We start from the raw sequence: 25,000 nt of genomic DNA on the forward strand, positions 1-25,000 counted from the left end.
TCAAACGTGGTCTGACTGACATGTCTAAGCTTCAATAATGGAACTTTTCTTGGGGACCTTGATACAAAACCGGCACGATTTAGAACTCTAATTATTGTACCCGTTCTCACATTAATCCCAGCTTCTCTGAGGTCGATTTGAATTTCACCAAGGTTTTTTTTGGACCTTTCTGCTTACCCACCTTGATTTTTTTTTCGTTTAATTTCCTTGGGCGACCACATCTTGGAAGATTTGCAACAGCTTCACCAGGGGTTTAAAACTTTCTAATAATGTTTCCAACTGTACTAAGTGGTAGATTAAGTTCCCTTGATATTATTCAATACCATTTTCCTTATTTGTGCTTATCAATGATTTTTTGACGAATGTCTATTGACAACTCTTTAGTTTTAGACATTTTTATGAATGAACTGGTTGACTTTGAAGGAGTGAGCCCAAACTGGAAGAATTTTATAAAATTATTTTAATATAAAGCTTTCTGATTGGTCAGTGATAACTCGTTTGCATTATTTCAATACGCTAAGCAAAAGTCATTTAAATTTATTTAAGAAAAAAAATGTTTAAAAAGTGTATCCAAATACTTTTGCGTCTGTTAATTCATATTTTCCCTTAAATATAAACTTTGTAAACTTTGATTTTGTAATTACTACTCCAAATATAATTTAGAATAGTAATAGGAATATAGTGACCAAATTTTAGGTAAAATCTTGAACCATGATTAAAGTTCTGAAGAAAAATGTAATGTATCCAATACTTTTGCGTGGCACTGTATATGTGTGTGTTTATAATTATAATGTGTATAGAAGAGTTAAACAAAAGGATATATATAACATTATTCTTTTAAAACTTATCATTCTTTTTTACTATTTATTTCTCTCTCCCTTTCTCTCTCTCTTTCTCTCTCTCTTTCTCTCTCTATTATTCTCCTCCCCCATCTCTCCTTTTCCCCTCTGCCCATTTCTTCTCCTTCTCTTTCCGTATCCCTATTGTCTCACCTAGCAGCCTTTCTTTTCTCTCGCTACTCTCTGTATTATCTATCCTCCCTCTCCATCCTCCACCCTCCACTCTATATCACCCTTTTTTATTATCGGCTCTCTCTCCCTTTAACCCCCTCTTACATCCTATCTTCCCCTCTCACTACCACACTTTTTTTTCTGGCAGCTCATAAATTCGGTGTCGAATGATTTTATACTAGCAAGCCGCCCGGCGTTGTTCCGGCATGAAATACGCTTAAATATATTTTAATTCATGCAGATTTCATATTTGTTATTTTAGAGCCAATTCTCTATTGGTTATTATATTACACCCAATATATCTATGTATTAATACGATAGCATGTGTGTTATTTTGTATGTCACGCTTACATCTTTTTTCTTCTTCCGAATGACTGTCGTTTAATTGTTATGACCTTCTAATTGCTAATAAACAATTTTACCAAGAATTTTCCTATAAATTTTGGTTTAGGTTTCGATTATAGCTGATGGCACTCGAGTCATCTATTTTCTTAATAAATAATTTTAGCAAAATTTCTTCATAAGTTTTGATTTCGGTTTCAATTCAAGCTGATGTACTTAAGTCATATGTATATATTTTTTTATTATTTTTAAAATCACAACTTTATAATATACTAGCACGACCTGTTAACCGGCGTTGGCCGGTGGAAGCCTGCCCCCCCCTAAGTCATATGTATATATTTTTTATATTTTTAAAATCACAACTTTATAATATACTAGCACGACCCGTTAACCGGCGTTGGCCGGTGGAACCTGTCCCCCTTAAGTCATATGTATATATTTTTTATTATTTTTAAAATCACAACTTTATAATATAATAGCACGACCCGTTAACCGGCGTTGCCCGGTGGAAGCCTGCCCCCTTAAGTCATATGTATATATTTTTTATTATTTTTAAAATCACAACTTTATAATATACTAGCACGACCTGTTAACCGGCGTTGCCCGGTGGAAGCCTCCCCCCCTCGCAGAAAGTAAACTACAGTTGTTGTTGGTGGCCATTGCTGTCACTGAACAATTGCGGAAACTGGCGGCCGTGACTGAAATAAAATAATCTGGCTTTCACTGGCGATTAGTGCTGGTTTGGGGCGATAACATGCAGGTACTGTTTTAATTAAAAAAAAAAGCAATTAAGGGAATGCGAAATCAGCATGAATTAATAAAAGTACGAAAAATGGTCTATTAGAATAATAATGGAAAGTAAAAACGGAAGTTTTAGAAGTAAGAGATTCTCACTGTATATGAACTGTTTAGAGTGATCGAAATAAAATACTTCACTGAATTCCAAATTGGCGAAAACACAAGTATATAACAAATAATTGTCAGTTGAGGTATAGAAGCACAAAATGGATAAAATACTTCCGCTTAAAGTTATCCTACAGTTGTTGCGAAAATTTAGAGATGATAATTAAAGCACATAATAACGAAATATTAAATAAAAACAATGTAAACAACAACAAAATAAACAATAAAAAAGTAGACAGCATGACAAACATAAAACTAAGACTAGCAGAAATAATAATAATAATAATAATAATAATAATAATAGTAATAATAGTAATAATAATAATAATAATAATAATAATAATAATAATAATAAACCAACCCCGGACAAGAACAACCATACTATAAATAAAAATACTAATAACGAACAAGATAAAGGCAACTGTAGGCACCGCACACTTTGCCCACTTCAAAATAAATGTCTAACCAAAAGCGTAGTTTACCAGGCCACAATATTTGCGAAAGAAAACACGAATAACAAGAAATATTACGTAGGCATGACTTCCTTAGATTTCAAAACCCGATACTATGACCACAAAAGTACATTCAACAATAAAAAACACCGTATGAAAACAACACTAGCGAATAAATACTGGTAAATCAAAGAAAGCGGACATTCGCCGGTAGTCGAATGGAAAATAATAAGACAAGCTACCACGTGTAGGCATCTAGACGACCCATGCAGATTATGCCTTCATGAAAAATTTGCTATCCTGTACTTTAAAGAACCCCAACATCTATTAAACTGTAGAAGAGAAATAGCAAACAACTGTGTTCACAAGATAAAATTTACTTTATGATAGCGATACAAAATAGTTTTAAAACTAACAAAAATAATAGAAAATAAATAAATAAATTAAATAAACATGAATATACATAAACGATTACACATATATGTATGCATGTATATATATGTATATATATGTGCATATATGTATGTACACATACATATATATTTATATCTAAACTAACATTAAGAAAAAAAACACTAACCTAGTTTTAAAACAGATCAAGAAACTAAATAGAGCACACACAAAGGAACAGGTAAACCAGAGGCCAAATAGGTCTTTGTCCGATAAATGCATGCTCATTGGCTGATAGGAAGGGCGCGGTGGATACTAGAAAGCTGATTGGCTAACTAAAATCTCAATAGAAGAGGAGCATATAAAAACGATAAACAACCACAGAATTCGCGCATAAGCTTGAAGAGTCCTAGAGTGGATTAAACGCAGAATATTCAGTGTAGCTTAATCGCCATATATATTTTATAAATTATTATATATATATATATATATATATATATATATATATATATATATATATATATATATATATATAATCACCTTTTATCTTCACCATATTCCCTCTGCTTCACTTTTTTGTTATCAAGTAAGATCTTTGACTTACTTGTTTTTTCATCAAATACTTTTGTATGCAAAATCCGATCTCGCATTATATATATATATATATTGTATGCAAAATCCGATCTCGCATTATATATATATATATACATATATATATATATATATATATATATATATATATAAACGCACACACACACACACACACACACACACACACACACACACACACACACATATATATATATATATATATATATATATATATATATATATATATATAGGGTGCTTTTTTTTAATGGTGCCGAAATTTAATTTGACAACTCTTTTTTTTTTAAGCGCTGCTTTGGGAACTATCAGTTATTTTCAGTTTAGCTTAGTTTGAGACTGACACTCGAATGGCGTTTGCAAATTGTAAATGATACGATCAATTTACTGAGATAAAGATTCGATGACTGAATAATTTTACGAAAACGGCTTGTTAACTGGCCATCTCATTCGTCAATTTATCCCCATTAGATTATTTCCCGTAGGGATGTGTACAGCCCCATATCTACGCTGATAAGCCAGATACAATAGACCACTTGGAAGATAACATTCGAAGCGTTATTGCCCAAATACAACCTAATTTAATGCGCAGAGTTTTTGAAAATTGGACCTTTATTTACATAGGAGTCACCACTTATCAAGACCCAGAGGCCACTCGAGGATAACTGTTAAAGAGTGTACAGTAGCCAATAGGACAATATCGTAGTCATCGTTAGTAGTAGAAATTTGGTAAATTTAGGGGAACGGCTCATCAAGAACTTGTTTACGTTGGACTTAAAGACGACCATATTGTAGTCAGCTGGAAAGCAGGCAAACGGAAGACAGTTCCACAAGCGTGCAGTTCTAAGAAAGAAACTTTGTTCATGGAATCTACGTTTAGGTTTGGGCATAGATAAAGAGTGGTGGAAATTATTGATAGTGGTTTCAGCTAGACGAGTGTTTCTCATGAAAGTTTGGCGAGTGAGGACTATAAATTGGAGCTCAGACGAGCACTTGCCATGAAAACAACGATAAAGCAGAGACAGGCTCGCAACATCTCTTCTGTGATTACGCCATATACGTGTGAGCCGCGGGGTGTATATGCCTAAAATTTTATTTCAATTATGAATGCCAAAAATTATTATTTATTATAAACCACATATTTGTGTAATAAATTGTTTTTTTTTTTTTGTGATTTATTTTAATTTAATGTTCGCCGCCTCTAAAAAAACACCATCTCTATACATCTACTGATCTATCTGTATGTTTATCTATCTTATCTTCCCGCTTAGACATCAACATATGTTCTTATTTATTTGGTTCCCCACGAGAGCAAAATGTGACACAAGGTCGTTTTTAATGTGAGATGGGGGGGGGGAACCAGCTTTCCAGAAAGGGGCACGCTGGAAGGAATCAAAAACAAAAATTGCCTTAGCCGAAAAAGGTTTCCCCTCCATCGACTAAGGACACAATTAACTTAGTGGAGTATCAGAACAGATACTACACTTTTGGATGAATTTCTTTGCTGCTTCGTTTGCTTGGAAACTTGGATAGAAAGTACCAATCAAGAATCCGTTCTTGACAATCAGCCTGACAATTAAGAGGCCAGGAATTGGCCCAGTACCTGTCAGACGGAGGTACGCCGCCTGGGTATTATCTAGGAAGTCCGCCCTTCTAGGCCTTGCCACCCAGCTTTCGGGTGGAGCAAGTTTATTGCTTGTTACCTGAGGCGTCCCTATTAAGGAATGCCGACGGGGATGCTCAGGCAATTTTTGATAGGCCAAAGTGTCCCTCCTTTAGAAGCGTTGCTTTGACATCCCACCTTTCCAACCTTGTGTCACATCTTCTTGTCAATATTTACTACACTGATCTTAGCCAAAAAGGCCAGATTTTCAAATGTTTATTTCACAATGTTCTTAGAAATTAAATTCTTAATTAAAAAAAAAAATTCTCATCTATGTTTTTTAATTTTTTTTTTTTTTTTATTTCAGAATGTTCTGATTAGCTGATAAAGTACTCCAACCGCCATGGAACCCCCGATCCCTTCAAAGCATTACACTCGTTCCTCAAGCGATGACAGTTCCCGAGTCGCCTCTCGTGGGGATTTCTCGTACAGTGCCCAAGAGATCAGCCACAGTCTAGACAGTTGGAAAGAAAAGAGAAAGTTAGGGCTCGCCTCGCGGAGTCACCGGGATCAGCCAAGGGGCGGGCGTATCGACACATACCTAGAAACCACACGTCAAAACATCACCCGTACGGTCAGCAGTGATCCCGTCGGTGGGGAGACTGAAGGAGTTGAATCGAAACCGGTGCAACAGGGAGATAACGAAAAAGTGCCATCGACTGTAGGGAGAGATAAAAACGCGCTCGACAGTTACACGGAAAGCAACAACCGACGTAGCTGTAGCAGTAGTAATAGTAGCCTTAGTAATAATGACGCTTCCACTAAGCCGACTATACCTGACTTCTTCACTTCATCACAACGTATTCATCGACAGCATCCTAATGATAATGATGAGGAAAAGGCTGAGAAGACGAAAACGACAGAGAAAAGAGAGTCAGTAGCTAAACAGACAATTAACACGGAACTCCGTTCTTCGCAAAGTAACGTCTTCACTAAGGATAAATCTAAAATCGTTTCCCAACCGGGAGTCGAGTTGAGTGTTTCTTCTTCTTCTTCTTCTTCTTCTTCTTCTTCTTCTTCTTCTTCTTCTTCTTCTTCTTCTTCTTCACTCTGTTCGCCTTCTTCTCCACCTTCTTCCCCGCCTTCCTCTCCGCCTACTTCTCTGCCTTCTTCTTCATCTTCTTCCTCATCTATCTTTAATCATCATCATTATCAATCAGCCTCCCCGCTCTCTGGCCGTCCGCCCTCTCTCTTATCGAAGCGGTCAGCCTTTACCGCGACTACTGCCGCTACTCCTACGGTGTTACTGTCATCATCATCAGCATCAGCATCATCATCAACGACAACAACAGCAACAACAACAACAACAACGACAGTGGCGTCGTCATCACGCGACTACGACGACGACCACGACAACAATAACGAAGATAGCGTGCCATGTCGTGACGAGGACGACGGTGGTGCTGATAGGCGGCGCGTTTTGCATTCTAACTGCGGAAAACGCACGTCGACTGACGACGTCACCCTCGGCAGCAGCGAAGACGCGCATCGGAATGCCGAACACGACTGCGTAGTCGATCGTTGCGTCGACGACGATCGGAGTAAATCGAGTGTGGATACTACTGACGGCCACAGGAAGGACAATAGAGCACGTGATCCCAATGTTGATATCGAGACACCTGGTAATAATACTAATGGTCGACAAAAGAATTCTATGACCCACGTAAGTTGTTTCGTCTTCTTTCTTCATATACCTTTGTTAATGTTTATTATTTTATTTATTTGTTCGTGTGGGCTGTAGGCAATGGACTCACATAATTGGTCAATGGGTCACACTTTCTCCTCCTTAAATATTGCCTGCATTTTCCATCTGATTATATATATATATATATATATATATATATATATATATATATATATATATATATATATATATATGATGATTGTATGCAAGATGCCAATCCAATGAGACTCCCGTGCCTGTAAAAAGTGCTCAATAACAAGTGGAACAATATCGTACTATAAGTTCCTTCATTTATACATAATTTTAATCGCTGTATTTGGCCTGAAGGTGTTGCGTTTCATAAGAATCCACAACTGAAACATGTATGCACGTATGCAACCACTAATGTTTGTATAAATAAAGGAATTTATATCTTATATATGCATAACACACACACACATTTATTTATATATAGTAAGTTATGAAGTATATGTATGTCATATATGCTACACAGATTCATTCCGTTTGGGAATCGTCAGAACAAAATGTATTTTTTTTTTACAATACATGAATAGAGCTGAGAAGAGTACTCTATTACATAGGATATTGAGCACTTTGTCAAAGCTCAGCTGTGTTATTAATTCGGTGTCATTCCGATTTTAGGAGGTTGTTTCCTTGTTATTGTCATTATATATCAATCCTTTGTCTATATATGCATATGGAATGGTCGAAGCAAAGCAGTATATAATCATGTGAAATAATAATAGCCGCAAACATAACTGTAGCCAACCGGAATATGTGTTGGTTGTAAATATGTTATTATATTAACTAGTCGGTTTACATCCTTATCCATTAATTCTATATACAAACCACCCATCTGGTCTGAAATTTCATTTAATATGTTAAACACACACACACACACACAGATATACACACAGATGCACACACATATTTATCGAAAACAATAAGTGTTACTGCTCACCCCTCATTTACATGTATACATTTGTTTCAGGTAATAATACAATGCTGACTATTGGGACTACCGTGAAACTGCAGTAAAGTCTCACTGTATGTCCATTTTAAATAATCTGTCGTTCTATAAGGCTCTACCTGAAAGAATACCTAGTAGCATTGTGCGTGCAAGTTTTACTGCCTTGAATCGGATCTGTTCCGATTCTGATAAGATAATTTCTTTTTATTTAATGTATGTTCCAATACGATTTCAGAGACGTACACGTTTGGTGCCTATTCACAACAAGTGCGTTTTTTTTTTTTGCAACCGTTTGTTTGTGTCATGCGTTAGCGAACTCGATTTAGTAAATAAACAAAAATAACAACACAGAAAACGGGGTCTACTGTGAAATTGAAGTGCAAACTACGATTATTATTATAAGTTAAACAATGTCACCCTTGGTCAGTATAGAATGAATATAATTAATGGATATATTTAACGAATTCGTAGAGAGATAGAGAGAACCCCCCCCAAACAAACAGCTACCACCGCCTTTTCATTGGTATTGTCATTGAATTAGTTTTATCTATACGTCCCTTAGCTTCCATTCTTTCTCCCTAACTCTTTATACTTTGTCTTCAGGCCAAAATCAAAGTGTATTATCTGTTCTTCAGATGCTACACTTCAATTACATGTTCTCTGTCAGTGGAAGAGAAATCCTTCAGGACTGAGACAATTTAAAAATTTTGTTCCTTTCTCCACTTTGAAAAACGACCCTGGTGTCTAACTCTGCTCTTGTGGGGAGGCATTGTAAATAGGAACTCTCTATATATCGTCCTTTCTCGTCCCTTTATCTCTTTTGTAAGTATGTATGTATCCTCTTTTCTATCTATCTATCTATCTATCTATCTATCTATCTATCTATCTATCTATCTATCTATGCATTTCCCTATCTATCTATCTATCTATCTATCTATCTATCTATCTATCTATCTATGTTTATTCATATCTATCTATGCATAACTATCTATTTATATATTATTCGATCTATCATTCTCATTAGCTTTGACTCTCTATTTCTCTTTTTCTCTCCCTCACCCCCTTTCTCCTCTATCCCATTTTCGATACACCTATCATTTATCTCTCTGTCATTATTTCATATTTCCGCCCTTCGTTTCTTTTTTTTTGTTTTTAAATACCCCCTCCCCTTCCAGTATCCTTTTTTTATCCTTTTTCCGACGATAACCACTTCATCCATTTTTTTCTTAAATTTTCCTATTTCATTCGCCCCATTCACTCAGTATTATTATACTACTACTACTACTACTACTACTACTACTACTACTACTACTACTACTACTCGTAAATTAATTCTACCTCACCAAATATAGTGCTGGTGTCAACTGGCGTCACAACAAATAGTTGATAAAGGTCAAGAAGGGTGCAAAGATGGAGGAGAGAAAGCACTTATCAGACTTCCACTGGATGAATGCGAATAGAACTGGGACCGTATCGAGGTTTATTTCCACCCAAATTCCGGCGATGACAATCATCATTGTCAGTAAGAAGTCAATGGAAAACGACTGTTGCGATAACGCAAAATAATTTGCAAATGTACTATAAATCTGGGAAGACTTGTTGTCATCAGATCACAGGGAACACTATTCCATCCCATTCCTGTTTGTTATGGCAATAATGAATGACGTCGCGAAAAAAGCTAAGTTATCAGAAATATATACCTGGAGCATTACGCATCGACCACTATATTCTTTTAATTTGGCGCCAACATATTAACATATCTTTTACAAGTTTGTAAACTGATTTGATTGGATTAAGACTTACTTGACGAGACAAGTCGAGAATGAGTCGTGGCACAAGGATGAGCGCTCCTGATTTGGATTTCCTCGCATTGAAAGTCTTGTACTTGACTTTGCCGTCATAGGGAGACAAATAAATTGAAATTACAGTTTTATTATTTCATTAGCACGTTTTTAAGTTCTTGCAACGTTGTAAAAGTAAGTTCTATATTTTTATAAAAACATAATTGTTCACTTCTTTATTTGAAAGCGTTCAATTTTACGCTGACTCTCCCAGTGAATTTAGTTAATTCTCTGGAGAAAAGTAATCGCACATAAATCCATTAAACAAACCAACAGAAATAATCGCTTTATTAAGTGGAATGTGACTATTGTTTACGTCCCTGCAGCGCAGAGTTACACTCCCACAATACCGCATAATTAGTGTCCGTTTTACAATTGAGATCACAAGGAATTTTATGAATGTGGTATAAAATTTTTTATTAAAAGACAAGAAAGGCTATAAAAATGAAGGGTTATTACGTTAACGATAAAATCTGAAATTGTGTATTTTTATTGTTTTATACTAAGCCTTAAAACAACGGAATTTCATTAATCATTGTTTTGTTATTTTTCTATATACTTGCTTTACAACAAGGTCAGAGTTAGACACAAGGCCAGTTTTTTTTAAGGTCTATAACATTTATCTCTTCAAAATAATAAACGCTTGTTTAGAAAACTTTATTTAGCTACAAACACTATACAGGGTGTTCCAAAATGGTTGACCCTATTCTAAATGACCATATCTCGGAAACTACTTGATGGATTTTAATGAAACTAAATAAGTTTTATTGGTTAAATTTACAAAGAAAAGTACAAATATTTGTTGGTTCTTTTTACAGATTTTCATGAATGTTCAATATGAGCGCCGCCTATGACTCTGCACACGTCGAGTCGGTATTCGAGCTCGTTGTTTTGTAGTTGGTGCCTTCTTTGCAAAGCTTACATTCATTAACCCTTATCCTCGAGTGGCTTTGATGAGTGGTGAATAACAAGTAAAACAAAACAAAAACAAAAAATACAGATTTTCCATTCGCTGACAGAATACTTACTACACTTTCCTCTTAGTCAAAATATCATGTATGGCATATAAACTGTCTCATTGACTGTAAAAAAAAAATCATAACATGTGCTCGACTGAGCTTCAATCTATAGTCCCCACTTGCAATACATTCTCAACAAACACCCGACTAGCTGCAACAATGGTCAATAATTTCCCTTAATCTTAGTCATTACATGCACACGTCGAGTCGGTATTCGAGCTCGTGCCAAACTCGCTGTAGCATTTAGGTATGCATAAGCAGCCCTTTTCTTGAAAATTTTTGGTGCCAAGTCTTAATTTGTTTTGTAATTGGTGCCTTCTTTGCAAAATTTGTGAAGAAGGCACGCTGCACTGTCTTCTGTGAGTCCGAGCATACTCTAACACGCAAAATGCCTTTTCTTTTGAAGTAAACGGCATTCCTTAACCTGAAAAGATAGAAATGCCAAACGTTACAAGAACTTGAAACGTTTTACACAAGCTGCGAAAAGTTGAGGTCATTCTAACGAAAATTGTCAAAATTATTGGCCTACGAAATGGGGTCAAACATTTCGGAACACCCTGTCTATGATTTTCCCCACTCTCTATCTGTGCCTAAATGTAAATGCAGATCCCATGAACAAAGCTTCTTCCCCAGAACTGCTCGCCTTTGGAACACTGTTCCGCTGGCACGCTTTCTGGTTGAATACAACATGGCAGCCTCCATATATAATGTAAACATGTTCCTGTTAAGCCGTTCTCATAAATAATCAAATTCTACCCAAATTAACATCGTAAGCTTACATTCATTAACCCTTATCCTCGAGTGGCTTTGACGAGTGGTGAATAACAAGTAAAACAAACAAAAACAAAAACAAAAAAAATAAAGATTTTCCATTCGCTGACAGAAGACAGAAAAGATGAAGTCTAGTGTCAGAATACTTACTACACTTTCCTCTTAGTCAAAATATCATGTATGGCATATAAACTGTCTCATTGACTGTAAAAAAAAAATCATAACATGTGCTCGACTGAGCTCCAATCTATAGTCCCCACTTGCAATACATTCTCAACAAACACCCGACTAGCTGCAACAATGGTCAATAATTTCCCTTAATCTTAGTCATTATCTGAAATTAAACAAAAAAATCAAAGAGAAAAATGTTATTCCCTGGAACTGTCTATCTGTAGGTCACATTACCGTGGGCCTGCTTCCCAGTTGACTATAACATGGTCACTTTCAAATCTAATTTAAATAATTTCTTGTTTAGGCATCCTCTTAAATAATCAAGGCCTACTCAAGTTCCGCCGTTACTGATCATCAAGGTGTTATCTCACATTTACCTGACACTAATAAATCCTTATCCTCGAGTGGCCCTTGGATCTTAATGTTGTAAAACATATTAGAAATTCGTTTAGGACTCGAAGCGCAACATATAAGTGTTTATTAACTGTCAGTTGTAAGTGATTCCAAGCGAAAGTCCATATTTACTCGCAATGGCAGAGTTAAAGACAAGGCCGGTTTTTAATGTGAAGAATATCCCCCCCCCCCAAAGAAGGTCACTCTAGGTTGGGACAAAAATAAAAGAAAAATATCTCAGTCTAGAAGGATTTCCCATTCACTAACCGAGGACAGAAGTGTAGTATTAGAACAGATTCTGCACTTTGCTCCTAGCTAAAAGGCAAAAAGCGAAAAACCAATAAACGTATCCGTATCCGTTTATTGTCTGCATCTATGCTTTTTATTTCGTTTCTGTCTCATCTTTTCTCGCCTTCAAAACAAAATCCATCGAAAGTTTGATGACATTAAAAAAAATTGCACCAGGCAGTTACCATACCAGTCAAGGTTCGTCATGATGTCATTCTGGCAACCCAGGGTCTTCCCTGAGTGATAAGGCCTTTCATTCCTAGGGTGATGTATTCTCCGGCCCCGTTCCAGAAGATGTACTTGATCTTTGCTCCTCAGTGATATGCAATATGGTTTCCGTTCTGCTAGATCTACAGCTAGTGTGCCAACTATAATATCGCCCAGGATTAGGGAATCTCTTGACGCGGGCTTATTTTCTAGGACAATTGCTCTTGACATATCAAAGACTTTCGATAGGGTATGGCATAAAGGCCTATTTCACAAGATTTCCAGCTACAAAATAGCTCGGCATATCCTCTCAATTATTAAATCCGTTCTTTCTGGTAGGTTTATAAGAATAGTAGTTGATGAGCAGAAATCAAAAGCTCATATTATCAATGCTGAAGTTCATCAGAGTTTCATCTTAGGTTTAACTCTCTTCCTGATATTCATCAATGATCTCCCAAATCAGATTCTTCGATCATTCGGAGACATTTATGCAGACGACACTACCATCTATGGCAAAACTTCAAAGGCCGACAATGACCAAGATCTCTTTGATTCTCTCTATTCTGACCTTGAGAACGTGGTGCAGTGAGGAAAAAAAAGGTGGCCAGTTAATTTATATCTACAAGACGCTGACCCCCCACCACATGGCCCCAAATGAAATAAATAGCTCTCGTCTTGGGGAAACAGCATGTTTTGACAAGCTTGTGGGGCTGACCTTCACTCCTGATCTGAAATGGAATACATATATCAAATCCTTTGCCAAGATCACCAGGAAAAATGGTTCGATCATTTTACTACTCCAGAAGATATCTCACTGTCGAGGCAATCCTCTGCTTGCAAAAGAACCAAGGACATCCTAGGATAGAATATTGTTGCCACATCTGAGGAGGAGCTCCTCTTTTATCTCGACAGTATACAAAACCTACTTCGGCATCTAGTAGATGATGTCATTTCCTCTCTCCAGCCTCTGTCTCATAGAAGAGACATTGCCAGCCTCTCACTGCTCTACTGTTATTTTCATGGCAGGTGCTCGACTGAGCTTCACTCTATAACCCCCCTTCTGTAAATCTTTCGCGGCAGCACCCAACTAGCTACACCTATTAGCAATTTCTCTTACTCTCTACATGTACCTAAATTTAAGCGAAAATTCCATGAACAGCGATGTTTTCTAGGGCTTCTCGTATGTGAAACACAATACTACAGAACTGCTTCCCGGCTGACTATGGTCGTTACGTGGTCATTACAGTTTCACTCGGACCCACACGTTGCATGTTGAGGCAGTCGCAAAGAAACAAGAAAAGAAAATTCGACTTACATTTTTTGTTGTAAATAAAGCATTTATTCATGGTACTTTCCAAACAACGCATTGTATCTTGTTTTAAAAGTCTCAAAGTTCGCCATTTAGTTAAAAAAAAAAACCCTGCTTAGACTAATCTATTTTTTTTTCTTCTCCCGCGTCGACATGCCTGCTTGTCATGTCACCACACGCGTTTCAAATCTATCACACTAGCCCATCTTCGATCGCTATCCTGCCAGGCGTTTTTTTTTATCTGTTATTTTTTTCCCACTGCTACGTCTTCAGCTCGCCCCACGACACACGGTTCGTTCGAATTGCATTTTGCCTTAAAAGTTCCTCTCGCACTGACTCGTGCTTCCAAGTCCCCTGCTTGTCTCCGTGCCATACATTCATCTCACGCCGACACACGCTTGCCGGGCGTTCACCATGTGAAGCCTTTTTAACCTGCTTTTCTTTTCCTTCTCTTCCTCTGCTGTGATGTAACCTCGCGCACTGGCTTTCTCATTTGCATATGTGAGCTGCCACCGCTGCTGCTGGACACGTGTCAACGGTTTTGTCACACAAAAACGTGAACATGTTCTTGAGACGTTCTTTAAAATAAATTATCAAATTTCTATTACGATATATATATATATATATATATATATATATATTTAAATCATTTTTAGATAAGAGAAAACTCCAGGTTGTCCTCGACGGTCGTACATCTAAACAGTGTGATATAAATGCGGGAGTGCCTAAGGGGTCTATCCTTGGACCTCTATTGTTCCTAATATTTATTAATGACCTCCCCGACAAAACTACCTCTGAGATGGGTATATATGCTGATGACACCACACTCTATAACAGGCATGACAGGAAATCAAATGAACACATATCTAAAGAAATGGCAAAAACACTAGAGGATGACCTCCAATCTGTAATGGAATGGGGACATAAATGAATGGTCACATTCAATGCTGCCAAGACTAAACTGGTCTCCTTCACTAATTACAAGAAACATTCTATGCCACCAATAGCAATTGCCAGTGACTCCCTGCCTGAGAGTACATCTTTCAAACTGCTTCGCCTAATGTTCACAGGAAATATGAGTTGGAACAATTATATTGAAAATATTGCCAGGGCCGCTGCGAAAAAGGTAGGCTCTCTCTACCGTGCTAGAAAACTACTGACACCTGAAAGTATCCTGTACCTCTATAAGGCCACCATTCGCCCATGTATGGAGTATTGTTGTCACATTTGGGATAGTGCATCTGCTGCTAGACTCTCGCTCCTAGGCAAGGTTCAAAAGAGAGCCGCCAATCTGATAGGCCCTGAACTGGCATCTAAGCTTCAGCCTCTGTCCCATCGACGAAACGTTGCATCCCTCTGCCTGTTCTACAAGTATTTTAATGGTGAATGCTCTGACGAACTGCAGACACTTGTGCCCCCACGACGTAGACACCCTCGACAAACCCGACAGGCAGCTAAATCCCACCCCCACACAGTAGAGATCCTTAGATGTAAAAGATCTTTCTACTCCAGTAGTTTCTTCCTCAGAACCGCTAGACTCTAGAATTCCATTCCAGATCCCTGCTTCCTTAACTGTACTGACATACAGAAGTTCAAGTGTAACGTGAACCGACATCTTGCTGCCCAAATCCCAACATAGTGCCCCAGTAGTTGCTGCCCTGATAGTAGCCCCCTATACCAAAGTGGCAATGTGCCTTGTTTGGGGTGAAAATGTAATATATATATATATATATATATATATATATATATATATATATATATATATATATATATATATATACGTCGACAGGTCAGTTCTCAGCTATCTTTTATACACAAGCAGAATGTTTCCCTCGGGGGAACTGACACCTTTCACGTTAAACTCATTTAATGTCATATTCTGCTGCAGTAGAAAACAGATTAATGTCATATTTTTTTAATGTCATGTTATTTAACAAATTAGTTAATCGTGTTAACGTGTGAGATCCGCGAGAGTTGAACGGGACCTGTGCGATGGTGACGTCATGCGAGAATGCAGAAATATAATCCCTCTTTTCTAGACAGACAACGACGAGGTGAAATGGGTCAGACAAGCGTGTCCACCCACGCGTTTTCGACTGAAGTGTCGAATTATAAACGAAGCAAATGGTTGAAGGCCTTCCAGTCCAATCCAGAAAAACTGGTTTAGTTTTTGTAAAAGAATACAATTTGGCACAAGGTCATGCAGTTGGGTTAATGGAGAGAGGCTGGCGGACTTCTTGCTATCTTTTTGTTTTAAATATACCACAGCGTTGTTCCGGAATTATTTTACTTTAATTTTTCGTTTCTTTTTTTTTTCATATTGATGTCATTTAAAAAAAAAATCAAATCATTAATATTATTTCAATCCTTCAGACTACTGTTCTCATCTTAGTATTATTTGCGCAACGTTTTGATCGATGTAAAGTTCGACTTTCCTTAGGTTTATATTTCCGAATTCGATAATCTTTTTGTTGAACTCGGGAATCTTTCTGTTGAACTCGGGAATCTTTCTGCTGTACTCGGTGTTACATAAGAAGGGCTGTCCCTTATCATGTAAGTAAAAAGGCAGAATAGATAAGTGAAAATTATATTAGGAAAAGATTAGAATCGAACCCTGTAGGCAAGTATTAAAACCTAATGGATAATTGCAATCCTAGGAATGCAGGCGATTGTTAATTCTTTTAGAAATAACTAAATATCATTTATGTCAGAGATAGAGCGATTGTCCATTCTTTTGGAAATAACTCGATATTAAATATGTCAGTTAAAAGAATGGCCAATGCGAGTTTATAGATAATTATTAAAAATAGATAAGATATTGAAGAATTACAAATGGGAATTTGTTTGCCAAAAGTGTGTTTGGACAGACATATATAAAATCCACGTGAAATTTAGTCACGTTGGTTAACAGCACACTACTGGCATCATAGACAAAGTAGATTCTCAATATATTGAGATGGGGTTCAAAGTTAATTAATCAGATAATCAGAGAGTCACAGAGAGAGAGAGAGAGAGGGAGAGAGAGAGGGAAGGAGGGAGAGAGAGAGGAAGGGAGAGAGAGAGAGAGTGTGTGTGTGTGTGTGTGAGAGAGAGAGAGATAGAGAGAGAGGGTTAGAGGCGAAGGGTGGAAGAGAGACCCTGTAGCTATACAAGTTTGAATTCCTGACATCATCAATCGGCCGACTGAGGAATAAATAAAGAAATCATCTAATATTTTGTAACTGTTTGTCTTCGTGTCGTCATTACAACCGAAAAGGTAAATGTGTTTTGTATATTCACCTATAAACGAACTTTTGTATAACTCTCCCCTCAAGTAATGTGTCCCCTCCTCTGTGTTAACAAAAACTGCATAAATGTCTCAAATCCGTAATATGAAGTCCCCAAGAATCGCTACAGTTGTTGTTATGCGTGTAATCTATATAAATGTCATTATCATCGTTTTTTTGAGTCCCCTGAATTCTTTTTAGTACTCTAACCACTGCGTAGTAGGATCCATTCAAATTCCGTGCGGATTCCCGAGTCTGACAGAGAGATTACCGAGTTCGATAAGACATATAAAAAATGTATGTTAAATGATATTCAAGATGAGAACAGTAGTCCGAGAAATCTAAATAATACGAATAAACAATCCTCATCTCCAAAATTCAGAAACGCAAATAGTATAATGTTAGTTAAATTGAATCATTGCGTTATAGTTTCGTCATTAAAGCTTATAAATATTAAAAGGGTGGTATAGTTTTAAACACTGTTATAATATATATATATATATATATATATATATATATATATATATATATATATATATAATATTTTTATTTATATAGAAAAATATTACATAGTTGCTACACTGAACATGCTTATGTTTCGGAACAACTGCTGTATTAAAATACGAAAAGTACCTTGTCTTCTTTCGTTGACATCTTATTTTAAACGCTCGTAAACTTGGCATATTGTTTTCACCTCTCCTTTTCTTATAATAATATAATCTAACTATACCGACTCCTTCTGTCTTCATTATGTCTTTTACTTCTATTTTCTTTTCTTTTCTTCTTTCTTTCTTCTTTTTCTTTTATCTAGCTCTCACTTCCTTTTCCCTTTTATCTCTTTCTACCCTTCTCTTTTATCTTATTAACATTTGACACCCCCTTTCCCAACACCGCATTCTATTTTTAAGTCTAAAATGTTGCATAATATCACCCCTCCAACTTCAAGTTAGCAATTTAATATTTATTTTTATGAATAAAAAAATATGTTTCACTTTTTTCATTTAAGAACCAGCTAATTTGAATAGCAGATAAACTTTATTTCCGTCGCCTTAGGAGGTACTTTTGTTTTTTTAAACCAATTGCTCCGAAACATAAGCATGTTCAGTGTAGAGGCTATGTAATATTTGCCTATAAAACAAAGATATTGTATTTTGCACTTTTTTATTGAGCACTCTTAATAACCTCATTTTAATTCATATGTTTTACCTCCTGAATACGTTTAACTTGGTCTCTCTCTCACCCTCCCCTCTCTCTCTCTCTCTCTCTCTAAATATGTATATATATATATATATATATATATATATATATATATATATATATATATATATATATGATATGATATAAAGCTGAATGTGTGTGTGTGTGTGTGTGTGTGTCTGGTCACGAATAGGCTCCTATATAGTTGACTATTTTAAAAAACTGATTACATATAATGATAGATGTATCGAGAAACAGGAATGGGTATGTTTTTGATATAGATTTACATAAGAATACTTTGATAAGTATGTTTTAACTTAAATAGTGATGGTATAATAAAATTGTGGGGTCTGCGTTCGCGCCTGGCCTCCATGGAATGGAAATGGGCACAAACTTTAATAAAGACTTTTCATATCTTTCTGCGTAAGTATACTTTGATAATTATGTTTCAGTTTGAAATAATATGGTATAATAAAATTATGGGGTGTTCGTTCGCACCTGACCTCCATAGAATGGAAATATGTCACAAAGTTTAACACGTTTTTTTTAATATAGATCCACAGAATATTGTGATAAGTGTTTCAGTGTGAACAGGTATGGTATAATAAATTATGGGGTTTATTTTATTTTTACTTTCATTTTGTTTTGGTTTTGATACCCCCAAATTCGAAGCTATCTCTTTACAACCCTTCCTTTTCATAACCTATCATACTTTCATAAATCAGAGTCCATTTTCTGTCGGCTGTCTTTGAACCCAGTCAACGACGGGTACTTTTGCTAGTATATATATATATATATATATATATATATATATATATATATATATATATATATAAGGTTTTCTCTTTTCATTCTTATGTAGTTAAATTCTGTTTTAAAATTAAAGACTTCTGCGAAATCGGCTCATATAAGTGCTAAGTCTATTTCTAGTTAACAATTTTAGTTAAGGCATTTTTTCCATCCATATATAAATGAATTTTCTTTGGTCATTATAAACTTCCGATAAAATTACCGATTCCGTGCTAAATTTCCGATTCCAATACAATTACCAATTTCGATTCTTTATAAATTTCTTATTATTTAGCTATAAGATTGTTATTTCCACCGACTTTCGTAAAAAAAAAAGTTAAATATGCAGATATTTTCCTTAATATTGTCAAAATACACTTGTGGAGGATGTTCTATCGATTTTAGCTTTACTGGTATTTTAAAATCAATAAATATTTATAATTTTATTATTATTTCCAGCAATGGAAGATTTTGGTTTGCACAAAATCAAAAAAAAAAAACCTCTCTCAAACTTGATATTTAATATATTTTCAAAATAGGAACGTCCAAAAGTAAGGGACAAAATTGAGAAAAACAATGTAAACCGTATGCTATATTCAAATTTTTTAATTTCCTCTAAAGAATAAGTCTTACAGAGTCATAAACGTTGCATCAGCCGGCATCATGGCGAAACACCCAAAATTTGATTACTCCGTGGGACAAGCTTTTGTGAAGCTACACAAGGAAAAGCACAACATTAGAGAGATTTCAGATAAAGTGAAACATTCCAAGAGTGTTGCAGGCAGGGTTGTTAAATCCTACAATGATACTGGAAAAATAGTTAGTGCTTTTAAATCCGGCAGACCCCGCAACACTTCGACAAGAGAAGATCGAATAATGAAGCGTATGTCATTAAAGGACCGTTTTAAGCCTTGCACAGAAATTATAAGGGTTATGAGTCAATGTGTCAAGACAGATTTTTTCTAGACGACTGCAAGAAATAGAGCTCTTTAAGAAACCACATCAAATCAGGAAGAAACCACTTGTTAGTTCGAAGAATAAGAAGAAATTAGAGTTTGCAAACAAGTATGTAATTTGAACATATGAAATTGAGAAAAAGTATTTTCCAGTGATTAAAACAAGTTTAATTTATTTGGAAATGACGGAAAAAACAATGTAAAGAGACGTATTCGTGAAAGATTAAGTGCAAAGTGTACTAAGAAAAATATCAAGTTTGAGAGCGGAAGCGTCATGGTATTTGGAATGTTTTCTAGCCAAGGTACAACGCTTCTTGTCTGGTTACAAACTCGTGTAAACGCGCAGATCTATAAAAACACTGTTCAAGATCATGTACCAATCATACAGAATCTAGGTTTCGATAGGGCTACCTTTATGCAAGATAATGCTCCATATCACAAGGCAAAGGTGATAATGAGTTACCTTAGTGAGCAAGATTTCGAAATTATGAATTGGCCACTGCAAAGTACTGACTTAAACCCAATAGAAAATCTTTGGGAGACCTTCGGAGTGAAAGTTATGGAAAGAAATCCCACTAACACGGAGGATTTTAGGTGAAGCTTCAAGAAGAATGGTCTAAAATTAGTATCGAGGATTGTCAAGAACTGATTCGTTCTTGTAGTCGAAGATGTGCAACTGTCATTGAGAGCAATGTACATGTATTTTTTATTGTTTCTTGAATGTTTATAATGTTTTTGTCAATTTTGTCCCTTACTTTTGGACGTTCCTATTTTGAAAATAAATAAATCATTGTTATAATTATTTTTATATTCTTTGAAAATAATTCAAACGTTAGTATGTTATTATGGATGATAACGACTACCAGTTTAAAAAGTTTTGTCCCTTAGTTTTGGACACTAGTAATGAAATCAAAAGGATGTAGTGTTTACCTGATATACGCAATGGTAAACATTAATCTAATATAAATACCAGAGTTAATATATAGATAATTTAATCCCAACTGCATAAAAAAGTTCAATATGCAATAGAGAGTAGAGTTTATTATAAGAGGAAGAAAATTCAAACTTATAATGATAGTATATATATATATATATATATATATATATATATATATATATATATATAGTAAGTTTATGGATGAGTGCAAAGAGAACAGGGACCTTGAGGAATCTTATTTCCACCCAAATTCCAGTAAAAACCAATAATCGCCCCAACGAGAAATCAATGGTAAGCGGCTGTTGCGATAACACAAGTTCATCTCTAAAGTTTATATTTTTCAGTAATAAGTAATATATAAATAATAGTATATATATATATATATATATAGTAATCTATATATATATATATAATAGCACACACACACACACACACACACACACACATATATATATATATATATATATATATATATATATATATATATATATAGAGAGAGAGATATTCAGTTCGTTGCACAGCTTTGACAACTTTCCCTCCTATAAATTCATATTATAAAGAACAATGTGAAAAGCAGAACCGAGCTGGCCAAAGAAGTCATACACTGTTGTTTCATACAAATTGACTTTTTGATTAAATAAATTCTTGACATACTTCGGCAATTTATTCTCGTATTATTTAATCAACGTAATTAATTAATTCTTGTCATGCAAAATAACTTATATTCGTTAATGTGCACACGCACAAATTATAGACTCTTCGAGACTGGTTACGAAACCATGCCTGAAGACGAAATCGTAAGCAAATAGAGTAATGTAAAAATATTCTTTTACTGTTTTGTTCACCTCAAACAAGTCACAGTGCCACTTGAATGTAACGGCTACTATTTGGGACCACATTTGCAGGGATACTATGTATTGAGTTGAGCAGCGAGATGTCTGTTCACACTACACTGGAACTTCTGCATCTTAGTACAGTTAGGGAAGCAGGGAATCGGGAGGGAATTACAAGATCTAGCAGGGGAAGAAACTAGTAACGTAGAAACTTTTCCGCTAGTCCAGCCGTTGTGGTCGTTTACTCTCACCGTTGTCTGCACATCTATTTTATTGATGTGAACGTTCCATCATGCATTGTCTTGAAAAGTCGGTCAATCTCATTGACCTGATCTCCGGGGATTCTACGTCCCATATTTTAACCTTTTTGACGTCATTTCCGGCATCCGCCTCTAGGCTTCTGGCCGACTTTTCTTTATCCAGGAGTCTGGATTATCCAACACTTGATTGAATTGGGATATTTTTATCAGTTGTTTAAAAACTTGATGAGCTCTGCTTTTCTTTTGAAAATTTAATTTGAATTTTGAATGACTTTATTAGTGACGCGCATCAGCCCACATGGTGACTAGTAATTCTTTTGGCGACCACGACAAATTTGCGTCTCAACATTGCGTCCTATAATCAAGAATTCTGAGCGATTCACATTTCTCCTCATCATTATCGTGATTTCTTTTTTTCCTTTTTTCTTTTTGCCTTTTCCGTTACTTGGTTTAAAAAAAGAAAAGAAAAATAAAGCCAGCAAAAAAGAATATATATTCGACGTATACTTTTGTCTTCGAATTTGCGTTCTTTTCATTTCTCTCCGCCGTTGATATGCATGATTTTATTAATTTTCCACTAACAGTCACTACTCAAATATGTAAGCCTATCCACAACTCAGTATCACGTGGAATTTTCCCCCATAGGTTTTGATTTGATGGGATAGAGCTGCGTGGCGCATTTTGGCTGGTAGACTCCAATATCCACGTCTGTGCAGATTTATGAGCGGAGATGTAATGCTCTGTCTCTCTCATACACATACACACACATATACTTTTCGGTAAAATATGCTTTTTTAATTATTTTTCACCCTTATACAAATTATTTTGTTTAGTTAAATATAAGAACAGAGCGCAGATAAAATAATAACAGTAAAGCTACATCCCAAGTTATAAATATTTATTTTGTTTATTAAATAGTTCTTTCAGCATGTCAAAGATTCGCCACATTTTACATATATGTTTCATGCCGCAGAAACGATCAATTATTATGATGACAATATCGAATATCATATATATATATATATATATATATATATATATATATATATATATATATATATGATTGTTGAGCTGGATTAAATCCGACAATATGAAATAAAATGGAGGTGAAAGGACCTGAATACTCAACGTTTCGCCCGATTTATGCGGGCTTTTTCAAGTGGGATGGTCATTGACGAGAGAGTCGGAAGATTTGGGGCTATATATAATGATCGGGGAGAGCAGCGTGCTTTCCTTATGTAAATTAGATGTTTATATACATATATGCATTTTATGATTAGAGAAAATAAATTAGAGTAAACTAGCGTAGTGGATTACGTCTAAAATTTAAATTATCGTAGGAATTTAAAAGATTGCGTCTGGAAATATAACTGTGATAGATTAAGTAAATAAAATGAAACGAGATTACGAAGGGAGTTTTAAAAAATTAGAGATTATTGAATTGGGATAAAATAACTTAGTAACTGTAGATGGCGTCTAAAAATAAGAATAGGAGGTGATAAAATGGGGTCTAAAAATATAGACACAGTAAAAATATAGATGCAGTAAATAAGTAAAATAAAAATAATAAAATGAAGTGAAATTACGAATGGATTTAAAATATATATATATATATATATATATATATATATATATATATATATATATATATATATATATATATATATATATTTCGAGTTTAACCTGTGCCTAAATTGTTTTCTTTAATAATTATTTTCGACAGATAGGGAGCAATGTAGAAAAAACTTTTCTTTGTTTAATTATATTGCTGGAATGGGAGATTATAGCTGACTCAATTAAACGTCGTGTGGATCTGTTATGTATTTGTTTAAGGAAAATTGCTTTGTTAAAATTAAAATGGTGTAACAAAATATGGCGTTGAGTGTATTGTTGTTTTTTTAAATCTCTTTTGTGTTCATATATTCTTTTATTTAAATTACGTTGAGTTTCTCCTACGTATATTCTTCCAAAATCAAGGCAGGGTATGGAATATATTCCGGCTTTGGTGTTAGTGTTGGCATTAGTCATAATTTTACGTGTTAGATCCCTAATTGTTAAAGAGTTTAGTTTTGTTATTTGAATGCCTGTCTTATTTAGGTTCTTATAGATTGTGTCGTTGTTTTTATTAGTTGGTAATGTTTTTTATTAGTTGGTAATGTTAATTGTCTGGCGTGTGTCTGGCTATTTAGGGAATTGTCTCGGTTTCGGTTATGGTAAATTTTTAGTGCTTTCTTTTTTGTATTTGTTAAAAAAAAAGTAATAATAAAAAACAGATAAATTAAAATGTTTGCATGGAAAAACTTTTTAAATTGAAAAAAAAGTTTTAATCCGTTAAAAAAAAAAATGAAACTGAAAGAAAAACTAAATAAATGAAAAAACAAATTTTTCATTCTACAATTAGCGTCGCATAATTTTACAGAAAATTCATTGTCGAGCCCAAATATCAACTTTTTATTGATATTTCTTTTACATTAACTACAACTCACTGTTCACATTTGAAATGTCAACTTTTGAAAGTTTTTGGGTATGCTGACAACGAATGTCATAGTTAAATTTTGGGCTGATAAGTAGTTTACCAGATATGAAACAATTTATTATCCAAAGTACATATTTTTCACAATCGAGCAATCAGTAATGCGAATGCCTGTTAAAAAAGGCTTTCGGAATAAAAATCATTAACCTTCTTATATTAAAAGCAACTTCCGAAATAAACATTCCCAACATCCCCGTGTTAAGTACGGCG

General features: G+C 35.1%; 1 protein-coding gene and 1 long non-coding RNA gene across 2 annotated transcripts in view; one reads left to right on the top strand and one right to left on the bottom strand.

The window, feature by feature from the left end:
• Positions 1 to 25,000, top strand: part of LOC145255822 (uncharacterized) — a 382,839-nt gene that overhangs the window by 113,092 nt on the left and 244,747 nt on the right. The window contains exon 2 of the mRNA XM_080114540.1: positions 5,674 to 7,029. Coding sequence (XP_079970666.1) covers positions 5,710 to 7,029 — 1,320 coding nt within the window. The 5' untranslated portion in view covers positions 5,674 to 5,709. The remainder of the gene's footprint in view (positions 1 to 5,673; positions 7,030 to 25,000) is intronic.
• The window catches only part of LOC145255823 (uncharacterized), an 86,600-nt gene that overhangs the window by 50,430 nt on the left and 11,170 nt on the right, over positions 1 to 25,000 (bottom strand). The gene's annotated exons all lie outside the window — the stretch shown is intronic.

The sequence above is a fragment of the Euprymna scolopes genome, chromosome 31, assembly GCF_053919585.1.
Source record: "Euprymna scolopes isolate OS-2025 chromosome 31, ASM5391958v1, whole genome shotgun sequence".
Lineage (NCBI taxonomy): Eukaryota > Metazoa > Mollusca > Cephalopoda > Sepiida > Sepiolidae > Euprymna > Euprymna scolopes.